At 41.6% G+C, this 12,683-nt stretch overlaps 1 protein-coding gene across 8 annotated transcripts in view; it reads left to right on the top strand.

Moving 5' to 3' along the window:
* EOGT (EGF domain specific O-linked N-acetylglucosamine transferase) overlaps positions 1–8,630 on the top strand; it is a 33,273-nt gene extending 24,643 nt beyond the window's left edge. For all 8 annotated transcript variants that reach the window (XM_073230885.1, XM_073230884.1, XM_037019247.2 and 5 more), the window contains 4 exons: positions 3,088–3,149; positions 5,904–6,023; positions 7,721–7,823; positions 8,393–8,630. In XM_073230885.1, coding sequence (XP_073086986.1) covers positions 3,088–3,149; positions 5,904–6,023; positions 7,721–7,823; positions 8,393–8,539 — 432 coding nt within the window. In that variant the 3' untranslated portion in view covers positions 8,540–8,630. The remainder of the gene's footprint in view (positions 1–3,087; positions 3,150–5,903; positions 6,024–7,720; positions 7,824–8,392) is intronic.
* Positions 8,631–12,683: the final 4,053 nt, after the last annotated feature.

The following is a 12,683-nucleotide window of genomic DNA, read 5'->3' as shown; positions in this document are numbered from 1 at the left end:
GCGTGGACAGATTTTATTGCCCTGTGAGGGGAAACCACTGTGAAGTTTTAAGCAGGGCGTGGTAGCAGAATAAAGCTCCCCCTCCAAAAAAAATGATGTCCTCGTCCTGCTTGCTGGAACCTCTGACGAGGTTAGGTTACAAGACAAAGGGAAATGAAGGTTGCAGGTGGAATTAAGGTTGCTAATCAACTGGCCTGAAAATAGACATTCTTGGGTTATCCAGGTGGCCCAATGAAATCACAAATGGACTGGACACTCTCTGTGCCAGAGAAGCTTTGCCTCTACCCAGAAAGCTAATTCCTTAGCTGGATTCTTCCCACAACCAGATGTCAGTTCAGCACTTCATCAAAAGTGGACGAGGGATGCAGAAAAGAGAAGGAGGCACGATATCAGAATCAGGGCCAGAGAGATGCAGGGTTGCCGTTTGGGAGGTGCAGGAAGGAGCCTCAAGCCAAGGCTTGCAGGTGGCTTCTAGAAGCTGGAAAAGGTGAGGAGATAGATTGTCCCCTGGCCACTCGAGAAGGAGGACAGCCCTGCCGACCTTGATTCTAGGCCAGTGAGACCTCCGCCTCACTCGCTGTGGGAGCTAACTCTACAGAACAGCGAGAGGGCCAGTTGTTTTGTTTAATGCTGCTGAGTTTGTGGTAATTTGTCAAGGCAGCAAAGAGAAAATGAGTACACAGGGAGAGACAAGATCTGACTTGCTTATTTTTGAATCATTCTGGCTGCAAGAGCAGGCGCAGGGAGATTGAGAGCTGTTCCTATGGCTCTGGTAAGAGTTTGGACGAAGGTGCTGATGGGAGAGAGGACCCAGTATAGGGATGCAAGCACTGTCTTGGAGAGAACCTGTGCAGTTTCACGTTAGGTAAGGCCAGGAACGGTATTCAGGATCAAGTGCATACCTTTAGACTGGTAGCTCAAGCAGTTCAGTGGAATCGAGATGGGAATAACTTAGTAGAAGGGAGGTGGGGGGCAGGTTTTGATGGGTGAAATGTTTTACAAATATTAATTTTGGTGCCTAGCAAGCTGATAAAAATTACAGAATTAGTGTCTCTTCTCCAGATCCATATGGATTATGGAGGACATGGACATATGGTATAATGAGGCATTGATTATAAGCTGTGTGGATGGAAGAAATGAGCTGTGTGTGTGTGTGTTTGAAGACCAGGAAATAAAAATGTATCAAGTATCAAGTAATGCAAAGTTGAGGTAGATGGACATCACCCCTTATGAGCAGGCAGATCAATAGCATACATCGGTTGAAGACACATATGTTGAGTGCTAGTTTTGTCCCAAGCATATGACTGTATGCTCCCCATACATGTTCCCCAATGCTCCCAGCAAACCCATGAGGTAGATTTTTTTTTTATTATTCTCTTCTAGACAAGGAGCCTGGGACTTAGAGGTTAAGAAACGTGCCTAAGGTCAGGGTGAGCAGAGTAATGGGACGTGAGCCAGGACAGTCAGAGCCTGAGCCTGCTTTTTACCGGAGAGCTCTGGGGCTCTTAACAGAAGTAGATCTTAGAGGAGGCGGATCCACCTTTGTTTCCAGTCTGTCGGGAAGGGGTGGGGTGAGGAACAGCATCAGGCCGCTGGAACGAGGTCCTGCAGAGATGGCCCTTGCCCGTGGCGTCATGCTGGGCCGCTGGTGTTCTCCCATCGCCCACACAGGCGGCCCACATGCTGGGCCTGAAGGTGAGGCTTGACAGTCCAGCCCCAGCGGGGGCATCGCTGGAAAGGCGGATACCAGGCGGAGACGAAGCGCCTGGGTTCGGCCTGGAGGCCTTAGTAGATGCCGAAACCCAGATGGCCGCACTGCGCTGCAGTTCCCGCAGTCCCGCCCGACCTCAGGGTCGGCACAGTCATGTCGGGAGGGATGTGGCCACCTCTCTGGTGTGACCAGAAATCGTGGAAAAGGGCACCCTCGTCAGGGGAACACTCAGAGAGCCACGATTCCTTTTATGTGGACTCATCTCATCCTAAGACCAAGGCTCCTGGAATGTGATTAATTCACTCCTGGCAAACAGAGTTTTAATCTATCCTCATTCCTTCACCTTGATACAAATGGTGTATTTGTGGGAGATCACAGCCTGTGTAGAGAGAGAAACTACCATTTCATGACTCTGTGTGTATGTATGTATGTGTGTGTGTGTGTGTGTAATAGGGGAATTGGATTATGGTCAGTGTCTGTTGCTATTTATACGTGGGAGTAGAGTGGGCTGACAATACAGATTTCGGGGTCAGATGACCTAGATTTAATTTTGGCTCCGCCAGGCTTGGGAAAATGACTCCTTGTCCCTGTCCCTAAGCCAACACTGTATGATTTAAAATAGGGCGTAATGGTACTTGATGTGGTATTTATGAGGATTAAGCACTTAGAAATGGCAACCGGGTTGAAACCACAATCAGTGGTGCCTCTGTAACTACTGGCATCACTCTTGCCCCAAAGTCTACGCCTCAAGGCAGTGAGATACGGTGCACAAGTTTCTGAACAGTGGCGACCCACAGTGTTGGGTTAAGGAGCCAATTCGCGAGGGGCTAGAGAACCATGGCTGTGTTTTAGACACAGAGTAACATTCTGTTTTATTACCCTCTGTTTACTAAAAGAAGTACTGTTTTCCTGGGTATATATATTGAAAATGTTTTCCTGCCAAGAATCTAGTATTTTCGGAAGAAGGGCTCAGAGCACTGGTGGTTAGTCTGAAATGACACAGCGGGTGGGGGAATGCTCTTACCTTGATGTGTGGAACCCAGTAGGTGCCCGACAAACACGTGTGACAAGTCGAGGGCATGACCAGCACATGGGCAGTGACAGCTAAGACCTAGCGTCCCCTGTGCTGAGGGCTTTGCTCCCGTGAATTTGTCCTTTCAGGCTCTTGACTGTCCAGCACAGCAGCAGGCTGCTAGGGGGTAAGGCGCCCCAGGTGTGGAGTCTGCCTTTGAACTCAGCTAAGGGTTAAAGTAGCAGACCTGAAGGATAATTGATATCTGAAAACTGTCTTGTATGAAAAATAAGGACTCACAGGCAAGTACAGCAGAAAAGAAGGAACAAAAAGAAATTCTAAATGTTTCTGGTTTTCTCCCCAGCTTGTAAACGCACTGAAGACAGTGTCTACGTTTGACGTCCAGATCGTCGATTATAAGTACAAGTAAGAGATAATCCCACGCATGCTCAGGCACATGCTCTCACTTTTGCTTGGAGGAGTGAATTAGGGGATAGAAAAGATTTTTCAAATCTGAGTTGTTGGCTTACAGACCCAGAAGGGGCAAGCAGGTGCCATCTGTGAATAAAGTGGTCAAGTGAGGACCCTGGGTGCAAGGGGGAGGCAGCTCCTATTCAGGTGTGTGGGGCCTGGTGTTGCAACACCATCTCATTTAACAAGAGAAGTGGTGAGTCCAGATTTCCATTTGAAATTTCTGACTTTTTAAAAGTTGGCAACCAATTCTGAATTTTAAAAAAATGTTATTGGCCTAATTTACCCTGTTAGCTGCCAGGTTTTGACTGCTGACCTTAAATTAGTTATAGGGAAATAATCTGAGGGCCATAGAAATAACATGAGGTTTCTAAACATCTTATAAAGTATTTACGTTTCTTTTAAAATTCTGGTAAAGTGAAAGGCTTAGAAAAACACAATATGCCTAACATTTACTGCCTAGGCGACACCTGTTGGCGTTAAAACAATATCATGAAAGTGTAAGTATTCCTGGTTGAAAAAGTCAGGCAGTATACAAAAGTTCAAAAGGAGGGTGAAGGCTCTTCTCTCCTGCCCTTGCCCACCTACAGTCATAGTCATTTCCACATTTAACACTGTGAATAGTTTCTTTCTATGTTAAAAAAGAAAAATATACATACACCAGCATCTGGGCGTCTGAGATAGCTAAGTTTAAACGTACCAGTAAGCATAGGAGTTTCCCACCTCATTGACCATACATTTGTTTGTTTGTACAACAGATCTTTATTGGGCACATATCCTGAGCTGCTCACAGGCTTAGCAATTCAGTTATGAAGACACCATGGCTCTTGTCTTGAGGATTTCAGACCCTGATACAAATAGAGTTGACTCTTGAACAACACGGGTTCGAACTGCGCAGGTCCACTTACATGCGTGTTTTTTTTTTTCAGTATATATATTCGAAAACTTCTTTATAGATTTGCAACAATTCGAAAAAGTTTTCTCTGAACTAGTTTATTGTAAAACAAATATATATATAATATTCATAGCATGCAAAATACGTGGTAATTGAGTGTTTATATGTGATCGGTAAGGCTTCTTGTCAACAGTAGTCTACTAGTAGTAGTTAAGGGAGCCGTAGTTTTGGGGAGTTAAAAGTTATATTTGGATTTTTGACTGTGTAGGGGATTGGCGCCCCATGTTTGTTCAAGAGTCAAGTATAAGTAGCAATTGTAACAACTACCACCTGTTGAGACTTACTCTTAGGCTTTATGCATTTTATCTCCATGTCAGTCTTGTGACTTGTCAAAACTCTTCCTGTTTTACAAGTGACTCTCCACGTTTTGAACTCTTTTATACGCCTAGATTTTTTTCGACCAGGAATACGCGCTACCTCTTGTAGCATTGTTGTTCTTAGGTCAATGGGGTTACCTAGACAGGAAATGTTAGACATATTCTGTTTTTCTAACATACTCAGTTTTCTTTTCACAACAGCTGTAAAAGCCATGGAGACTAGCCTTCCTGTCACATGAAGAAATGTCACCCAAGAAGAGGTACTGGTGTCAGGCTGAAAGAACTAGAGAGCCACCTCCCAAGCTCTTTAGCTGACTGCCCTTTAAGGGTATATTGGGTTTTCCAGATAAGGAGGAATTACAGTAAATTCAGACTTGGCCAACCCGAAGGAAGCATCAGGAACAGAGTAGCATGGAGATGCGAGTCCTGACCTATAGGTGTTTCCCACCCCTGGCGACTCCAGGAGCACATCCACCTGGGCCAGTACCTGTCCTTCCCTCTGCATGAGTCGGCATTTCTGGAGAAACTGAGGCATGCGTACCCCATGTGAGACACACTCGTGGAGCTGGTGTCTTCCTCTCACTACGGAGGGTGCAGGGTTTTTGTTCTACTGCAAGTGGAAGCTCCTTAAAGAGGGGAAGCTGTTAAGAGGGAATTTGCTTTCCCTTAGGTCCAAACTAATCTTGGTTGTTCATTTATTTATTTTTACTTTGGGTAAGAGGGCTTAGGAGATCTGATTCCGTCACATTTCTTCAGAGCTTCATCCTTACCCTGGCATTTCTTGCCAACCTCACTTTAGTGAACGTTTTTGGCTCTAATTGTTGGTTCGGAGTTTGCACATCTTTCAGGGTCTTGAATTCAGAGGGCCCTTTTACAAGCCTAACATGCCTACAATTGCGAATTAGTCTCTTGCAAAGGCAGGGCTGTGCCCTGGTGGAATCTAAGATAATTTTAGTTGTGCCTAGTTGGAACTGAATAGCTCAGATGATGCAAGGAGGAATTTATTTGCTGTTTAAAAAATCCTTTTGTTATCTTAAGGAAATAGTTTTCAAGTTTGGTGCCAGTAGATCCTAACATCTCTCCAGGGCTTGCTCATTTCACTTTTTCGTAGCACTTTTAAGTTTGGTTGATTCATTTTTATCTATGTCATGTGTTACTGGGTTTCCAATTAAGACAGCAATGAAAGTTCACTTCTAAAGAAAGTGCACTTAAAAGGCATGCTTATTTAGAAAAAATATTAAGTTATTAAGGAATTAAGTTACTAATTATTGGAGTAGGCTTGAAATTGACAAAAAAAATAATAATAATCCTGGTGGAATGTGATTTAAATCAGGAAAGACACTGGTATAAATATTGTTACCATGTGTCATGAACTAACTCAGCTTAATCCTTTCTCTCTTTTGCCCATGTGTCTTTTATTGTTCTGTATGTTCACAGGGAACTTGGGTTTTTAGAGCAGCTAAGGATCACCCATAACACGGACATATTTATTGGAATGCATGGAGCCGGTCTCACCCATTTACTTTTCCTTCCAGACTGGGCTGCAGTGTTTGAACTGTAAGTGTTTGGAGGCCCCTTTACACTGAGGCAGTGAATAACGTTTCTTATACATGCTGAGTGTTTCATTCAGAGCTTTAAAAGGCTTAATATTTAATAATTACAGGAGAGTCCCATCATGTATAGGCATCTAGAAAGAAGAAAAACATAAAGCTAAAAATGTGAAGTCTGCAGCCTGCTGTTAAACTCAGCAGGCAAAACACCCTTTTCTCCCCCAATCTCAGCAAGACAGGGTAGATGTGAATCTGTGATTTCCTCATTCTGAGTTCATTCCTGTGTATTTCCCAAACTGTGATCATCTCTTGCACTCAGTGTAATTGTTGTGTTAAGAGAGAACCTGTGTGTTGCAAATATACGTTCATGGCAGCACCACTCACAATAGCCAAGATGTGGAAGCATCCCGAATGTCCATCTCTGGATGAATGGACGAACAAAATGTGAGAGATAAAATAGCTTTCCAACAGAATATTATTTGGCTTTGAAAAAAGAAGGAAATCCTGTCACGTGATGCAGCATGGATGAACCTTGAAGACATTACATTTCAGTGGAGTAAACCAGTCACAGAGGGACATGCACTGTGACTGCACTTGAAAGTCATCACTTTCATAGAGGCTGAAGGTGGAATGGTGGATGCCAGGGACTCGGGAGGGAGGGAAATGAGGAGTCAGGGATCCAGTTTTGAAGACTGGCTGCACAGCAACGTAATACACTGAGAGTAGACTGAACTCTCCTGAACTGTGTCCTTTCCAGTGGTTGAGATGGCCAGTTTTATGTTAGGTGTTTCCTACCACAATTTTAAAAAAAGGGCACGAGAACCAATATGTCTTGTGAAGAACACAGATCCAGCACACAGAACAACCACCTCGGCTGGGGCCCTCCCAGTGATCCTGTAGACGTGGAAACTGAGGGCTCAAGATGAACGTGATTCTCCTAGGGTGCTCCTCTGACGGGAGCTGGCTGTGGACGCGTGGCCTGCTGTCCCCTAATAATCTCACTCTGTACACCATGCCACATCTTTAGTTCTTGACACCAACAGCAGTTACGGTTATCTGACTTCCTCCTTTGGGCTAGATATCTTGAGCATACGGTTTCACTTTTAAAATGACTTGACTCAGCATTTAAATGGGACAAAACTTAGAAAAAAGTGTCATCAATTTCCAATTTCTGCAAAACATCTGAAATGTATGTTTATATATATATATATACATAAATGTTTATATATATATATATATAATTATCTCTCCATACAATTATGGATTCTGTCTCAATTGTTAATTTCTCCAAGAGAGAGAGGGAAGGAAGAAGGGATGGAAAGAAATGTAATTGGGAAAGCTTAGAGTTCCATAGACCTGGGTTCGATTTCTGCTTTATAGCTATGTAATCTTGAATGTGTTACCTACCCCATTCAATGCATGTGTATAAAGACGGGGATGTTAGGAGACCATACCAAGTATATAGGCAGTTGGCCCTATTGACAAAAGTCAGTCCCCTCCATTCCTGGATCCTGCTCTGTTTTTTAAAAGTTAGGGTAAGCTAGCTATGAGACTATTTGAAAAACAGTCTCCCTCAGTTGTGTTTACTATTTAGAAAACCTTTTACAGGAACATATTTGGGAGGTGCATTCTTTCCCAGAGAGCTGCTGATTGGGCAGAAATCCCGGACAAAAGTCTCATGTGTGGACACCTGTGTGTCCTTAGGTACAATTGTGAAGATGAGCGTTGTTACTTGGACCTAGCCAGGCTGAGAGGCGTCCACTACCTCACTTGGCGAAGGCAGAACAAAGTCTTTCCTCAAGATAAGGTAAAGTTCAGTGACGAAACTCACCTCATTTTGCTTTTTAATTGGCTTAAAGTATCTAATTAAAATGAAGACCTATTATTGAACTTCAAAGCAAAGATAAACTGTTCTCTGGAATAGTGAGTTGTATTTTATATTTGTAAATTGGAAGAAAAGGGAAATTACTCACTTTGGATCTTTATCTTGAGTGGGCAACTTTGTGAAATTTGGGCCTAGCTATTACATTATATATATGAGGGATAGCAAACTATAGACCAGTGGGCTAAGTGTGGCCCACCATTTGTTTTTATAAATAAAGTTTTATTGGGACACAGTCTCACTCCTCTGTTTATGTGTTGTCTGTGGTTGCTTGTGCACTTGAATGGCAGAGTTGAGTAATTGTGACAGAAACTCTGGCCCACAGAGCTGAGAATGCATGTCATCTAGCCCTGTACTGAAAAAACTTGCCTATCTGTGATGTAGAGCTAATTTATACTAATGGTTGCCTTGGCCAAAGTAAGGTGATTTTCTTCCTGTTCAGGAAACCTCGTCCTCAGTGAGTTACAGATTTGTGTTTTGGTTTGTTTTTGCAGGGTCACCACCCAACTCTAGGGGAACATCCAAAGTTTACCAACTACTCTTTTGATGTAGAAGAATTTATGTCCCTTGTCCTCCAGGCTGCAGAGCACGTGTTGCAACACCCAAAGTGGCCATTTAAGAAGAAACGTGATGAGCTATAAATGTGTTAAGTCTATTGGCAAAAGGGAGTATTTCACTGCTGTACCACCCAGACTCACAGCTAAATCAGTAAAACAACCTGCTATTTCACTAGCCCAGAACTGCCTTTTCTATACCAAAACATGCTTTCAGGATATTACTTAAGTGTTTTATAGTCTTTAACTGTTTCATGTGATTTTTGTGTCATTGCTATTTGTTAAGATACTATTTTTGCACTGAAAACTTTACTATTTATAGTTCAAATGTTTGGCACAGGCTCACTGTTGTAATTGAGCTCTCTTTATTAGGGATACCAAAGTTTAACACTTGCCTAGCTTTAGAATTTGAAAATGTTTTTGTAGAATACCATGAGATTGTAATTCTAGAGGCTTCCGATTTATTTGATATATTTGAGTAAATGCACAGTCGCTCTTTTATTTGCCATAATCTGTTCCTAATTCTGTTTGTGATTGGAAAGGCACACACACACACACACACATACACACACACACACACACACACACACACAGTTGTGCTTCTTAGTTCCGAGCTATAGGACCATGTGATAGCTTGAAGAGTGTTATAAACAGATCTGTTTTACTGTGTCAGAATCTAAGCTAACACCCTTTGAATTCTCTGCTGTGTCTTTTTTAGTCAACTCCAGGTTATATGCATCAAGAACCTGAATAAATCATGCTGCTGCATTAATTTATATTCACATACTTCATATGCAAATCATGTCTTCCCAAAATGTAACAATTGCATGTGATAAAAACAGATTAGGACTGTTTTATATACCTTCTGGCTGGCTTACACTGATTCCTTCTTAGCCATGAGGAGTGTTTTTGTTGAATTTGTATATCAAATAGTGGTTTCCCATGTGCAAGTGTTTATAACTGCATATACCTATGTGTATGCATCTACCTCTTTTGGCCTGGAAGTATTCCAGCTTTGGAGTTTGTACACTTCAGATTAGCCACGTGAAGAGAATTTTTCCCTATGAAAAAGTAAAGACCTAAAAGAAAAGAGTGAAGACACATGAATTGTCTAATTCAAATGGAAGAGAAGCTGTAAGGAAGTGCCATTGATTAAAATGAATACCTGAAATGCAGTCCCTCTGGGTGAATGGGACTTACTTCTTATAATTTATGAACTTCCAATTTAGTGGTCAGAAACCATGGATTTATTTACTGCAAAATGTGAACTTCACATTTTATTAACACTGGAGAAGTCTAATTTAGAGATGAATGACTTCTATTTTTTAAAGTGAAGAATTAGCAGATAACAGCAGAGCTAAGAATTTTTTTTAACATTTAGAGTTACATAGTCTTCTTTTTTTTCTTTTTTAACAGTGATCCAAGAAGCCTAAGATATTTATTAGTTGAACCTTTACAGACAAGTTTGTTAACCACTGTTTTAAAGGATTTTGAACAGTTTTCTAGAGTTATTTATTAAAATGTAAAGAAAATAGTGACTTTCTAGTTATAGCTTTGATTTGGATCTTAAAATTGTGTAAAAAAAAATTACAAGATATGAATTTTTAAATGTATGGTTATGGCAGAATACTGAGTAACCAACTGGGAAAATAACTTCACAGGAAAGGACTTGTAAAGGCAATGTTGCACTTTTAGTGACAGCTGTAAACATCTGAAGAATTTACCTGAAGAAAAAAATTTGCAGCATTTATCTTACCTCATTTTAAGAAGCAGTGTGGCAACATGATTCTGTAGACCAGTGACAGTTTAAGAAATTGAGGACAATCTCATAACAAAACTATTATATTTGAGTATCTTGCATTTAAAAAGAATATGTTTTATGTAAATAAGGGAGTACATTTGACACTTTATGGAATTAACTTTTATCAGACATTTTTATGTCAGAAACAGGAGGTCTTCAAATTGCTATAAAATTTGAATATATAGACTGCTTTGTTATTAAGTCTTTCAGAGAGATATATTTCATTGTTTATACATTTTGGGTATGGCTTTGGAATAAATCTTTTTATATTTTACTTGCACACCAGAACCGTTTTTAAGGTTTTCTGTGTCTGAATGTTACATGCTTGCTTTTTGGCAATCTGATAGCTGTAGATTAACATTAGGTAGCTCACTGATGATGAATTCAGCTGAAGCAAAAATTTTACATTTATTTAGCAGTTTATTATATGATGCTTTCACAAATGCTATATTGCATAATCCTTACAAAAATGACCTAAGAGTTATTGTTCCTTTTTTTCATGTGAGGAAAATCAGATGCTGCTTAAGAGACTTTCCTGAAGGTCACAGGTCTTCTGATTCCACATCTGTGGTCTTCCATTCATTCACTCACATGCTTGTTCGATAAGTATTGAGTGAGCAATTACTGTGTACCAGTTACTATTCCAGGTTTCGGGAAGACAGCAGTGAAAAGAACAGAAAAAAGCCCTTGTCCTCATGGTGCTTGCATTCTGATGGAAGTGACAGATACTGAACAACTTAAGTAAGTAAAATATGCTTTGTGCCAGATGCTGATACGTGCAATGGAAAAAGCAAGCAGGGGCAAGGGGTGTGGCACTCTGGGGTGAGGTGGAGTCCAGCACATGTAAGTAGAGGGTCAAGGAAGTCCTCTTTGAGGTATCATTTTAGTCAAGACTTGAAGTAAGTGAGATAGGAAGCAAAGCTGATAACTGGGCAGAGCATTCCAAGAAGACAGAATGGTATTTGCAAAGGTCCTGAGGCAGGAGTGGGGGAATAGCAAGGAGGCCAGGGTGCCCGAGTGATGGAGGGGCAGAGCAGGAGAGGGGGTCAAAGAGGTAATGGGATTAGGGTGCAGATGGCAAGGCTCTTGTCCTTTCCTTTGTAATGAAATGGGACTTGCTGAGAGATCTCACCAGAGGGTAATGATCTGACTTACTTCGAACAGGATAGCTCTAGTTGTTATGTTGGGAATAGACTGTAGAGGGATATCTTAGGTCATGTTCTCTGGAAAACAGATTCTGGGATAGAGATGTGTATGCAGGTGGTTTATGGGGATGGTGCCCTTGATCAACACCTGTGAGAAGGTAAAAAAAAACAAGGTTTGGGCAGATGGAGAAACTGAACCACAATGCAGTAGTAGGTGAGGCCTCAGCTTGGGGGCTGTAAAGCTGCAGGTTCCTTCAGAGGTCCCTGGATGAAGCAAGAGATCCTCATATCAATGGATCACTGAATAAGGGCCATCCCCACAGAGGGGTGTAACCCTGGGGAGGGCAGCTTCCACAGCTTGCAGACAATTTCTGGAGAGGAACTCGGTTGTGCTGCATCAGCAGCCCGCATTCCGAGCGATCGGGGACCCTGGGGGCTCTATGCAGCCTACACTGCTGAGCAAAGGTGGTGCCATTTAGCTTGTTCTGCTCTCCCTGCCATTGGTTTTGGCTCAGCTACTAATCCCTGGCCCAATATCCAGGTGAGTCACAACTCACCAACTGAAATTAGAGCTAAAGGCATCACTAATGGTTTTATTTAATGATTCAGATTTTAATGGTTTTTAAGGCTGCTTATAGATAATACTGTGTACTTGACATTGTAGAAGGCTAGCATAGGCTTTTATGGGCTATTGAGGTTCTCTGGCCAATATATTATTTGTTTTTTTAAAATGTAAAAAACATTTTTCTAGTTGTTAAAACAGAGAGCAGAGAGGTTAAGAAACTTGCCCAAGAGCACACAGCTGTTAAGTAACAGATTGGATATATGGCTTTCTTTGTAAAGGAGTTTAAAATTAAACAGGGAAGTTTACAGGTAAGGAAGGAAGGAAAGAAGGGAGAAAGAGAGACAAGGGAGGGAGGAGAGAGAATTTAGTTGTAGGAAATAAGGAATAGAGAGGATAGTCCTGGAGTTAGGCCTTTTCTTGCAGTTACAAAATACTTCCCTTTCAAACATAATGAGTGGAGAGAGAATCAGAAAACCATTTGCTTTTTTAAAACACGAAGCATATAAGCAGATCCCCTCAGGTACAATTGCCTTGGAGAAACCAAGTTTTCCTTTTATTGAAGTATGGTTCATATACATTATTATATTGGTTTCAAGTATACAACACAGTGATTCAACAGGTACATACGCTATGAAGTCCTCACCCCAATCAGTGTGGTTAACTGTCAACATAGATGTTACTGACTATATTCTCAATGTTCTACTTTCATCCTGTAGAAAC

This window comes from Manis javanica, chromosome 3 (assembly GCF_040802235.1).
Source record: "Manis javanica isolate MJ-LG chromosome 3, MJ_LKY, whole genome shotgun sequence".
Classification (NCBI taxonomy): domain Eukaryota; kingdom Metazoa; phylum Chordata; class Mammalia; order Pholidota; family Manidae; genus Manis; species Manis javanica.
This window is presented reverse-complemented; position numbering and strand designations above follow the sequence as displayed.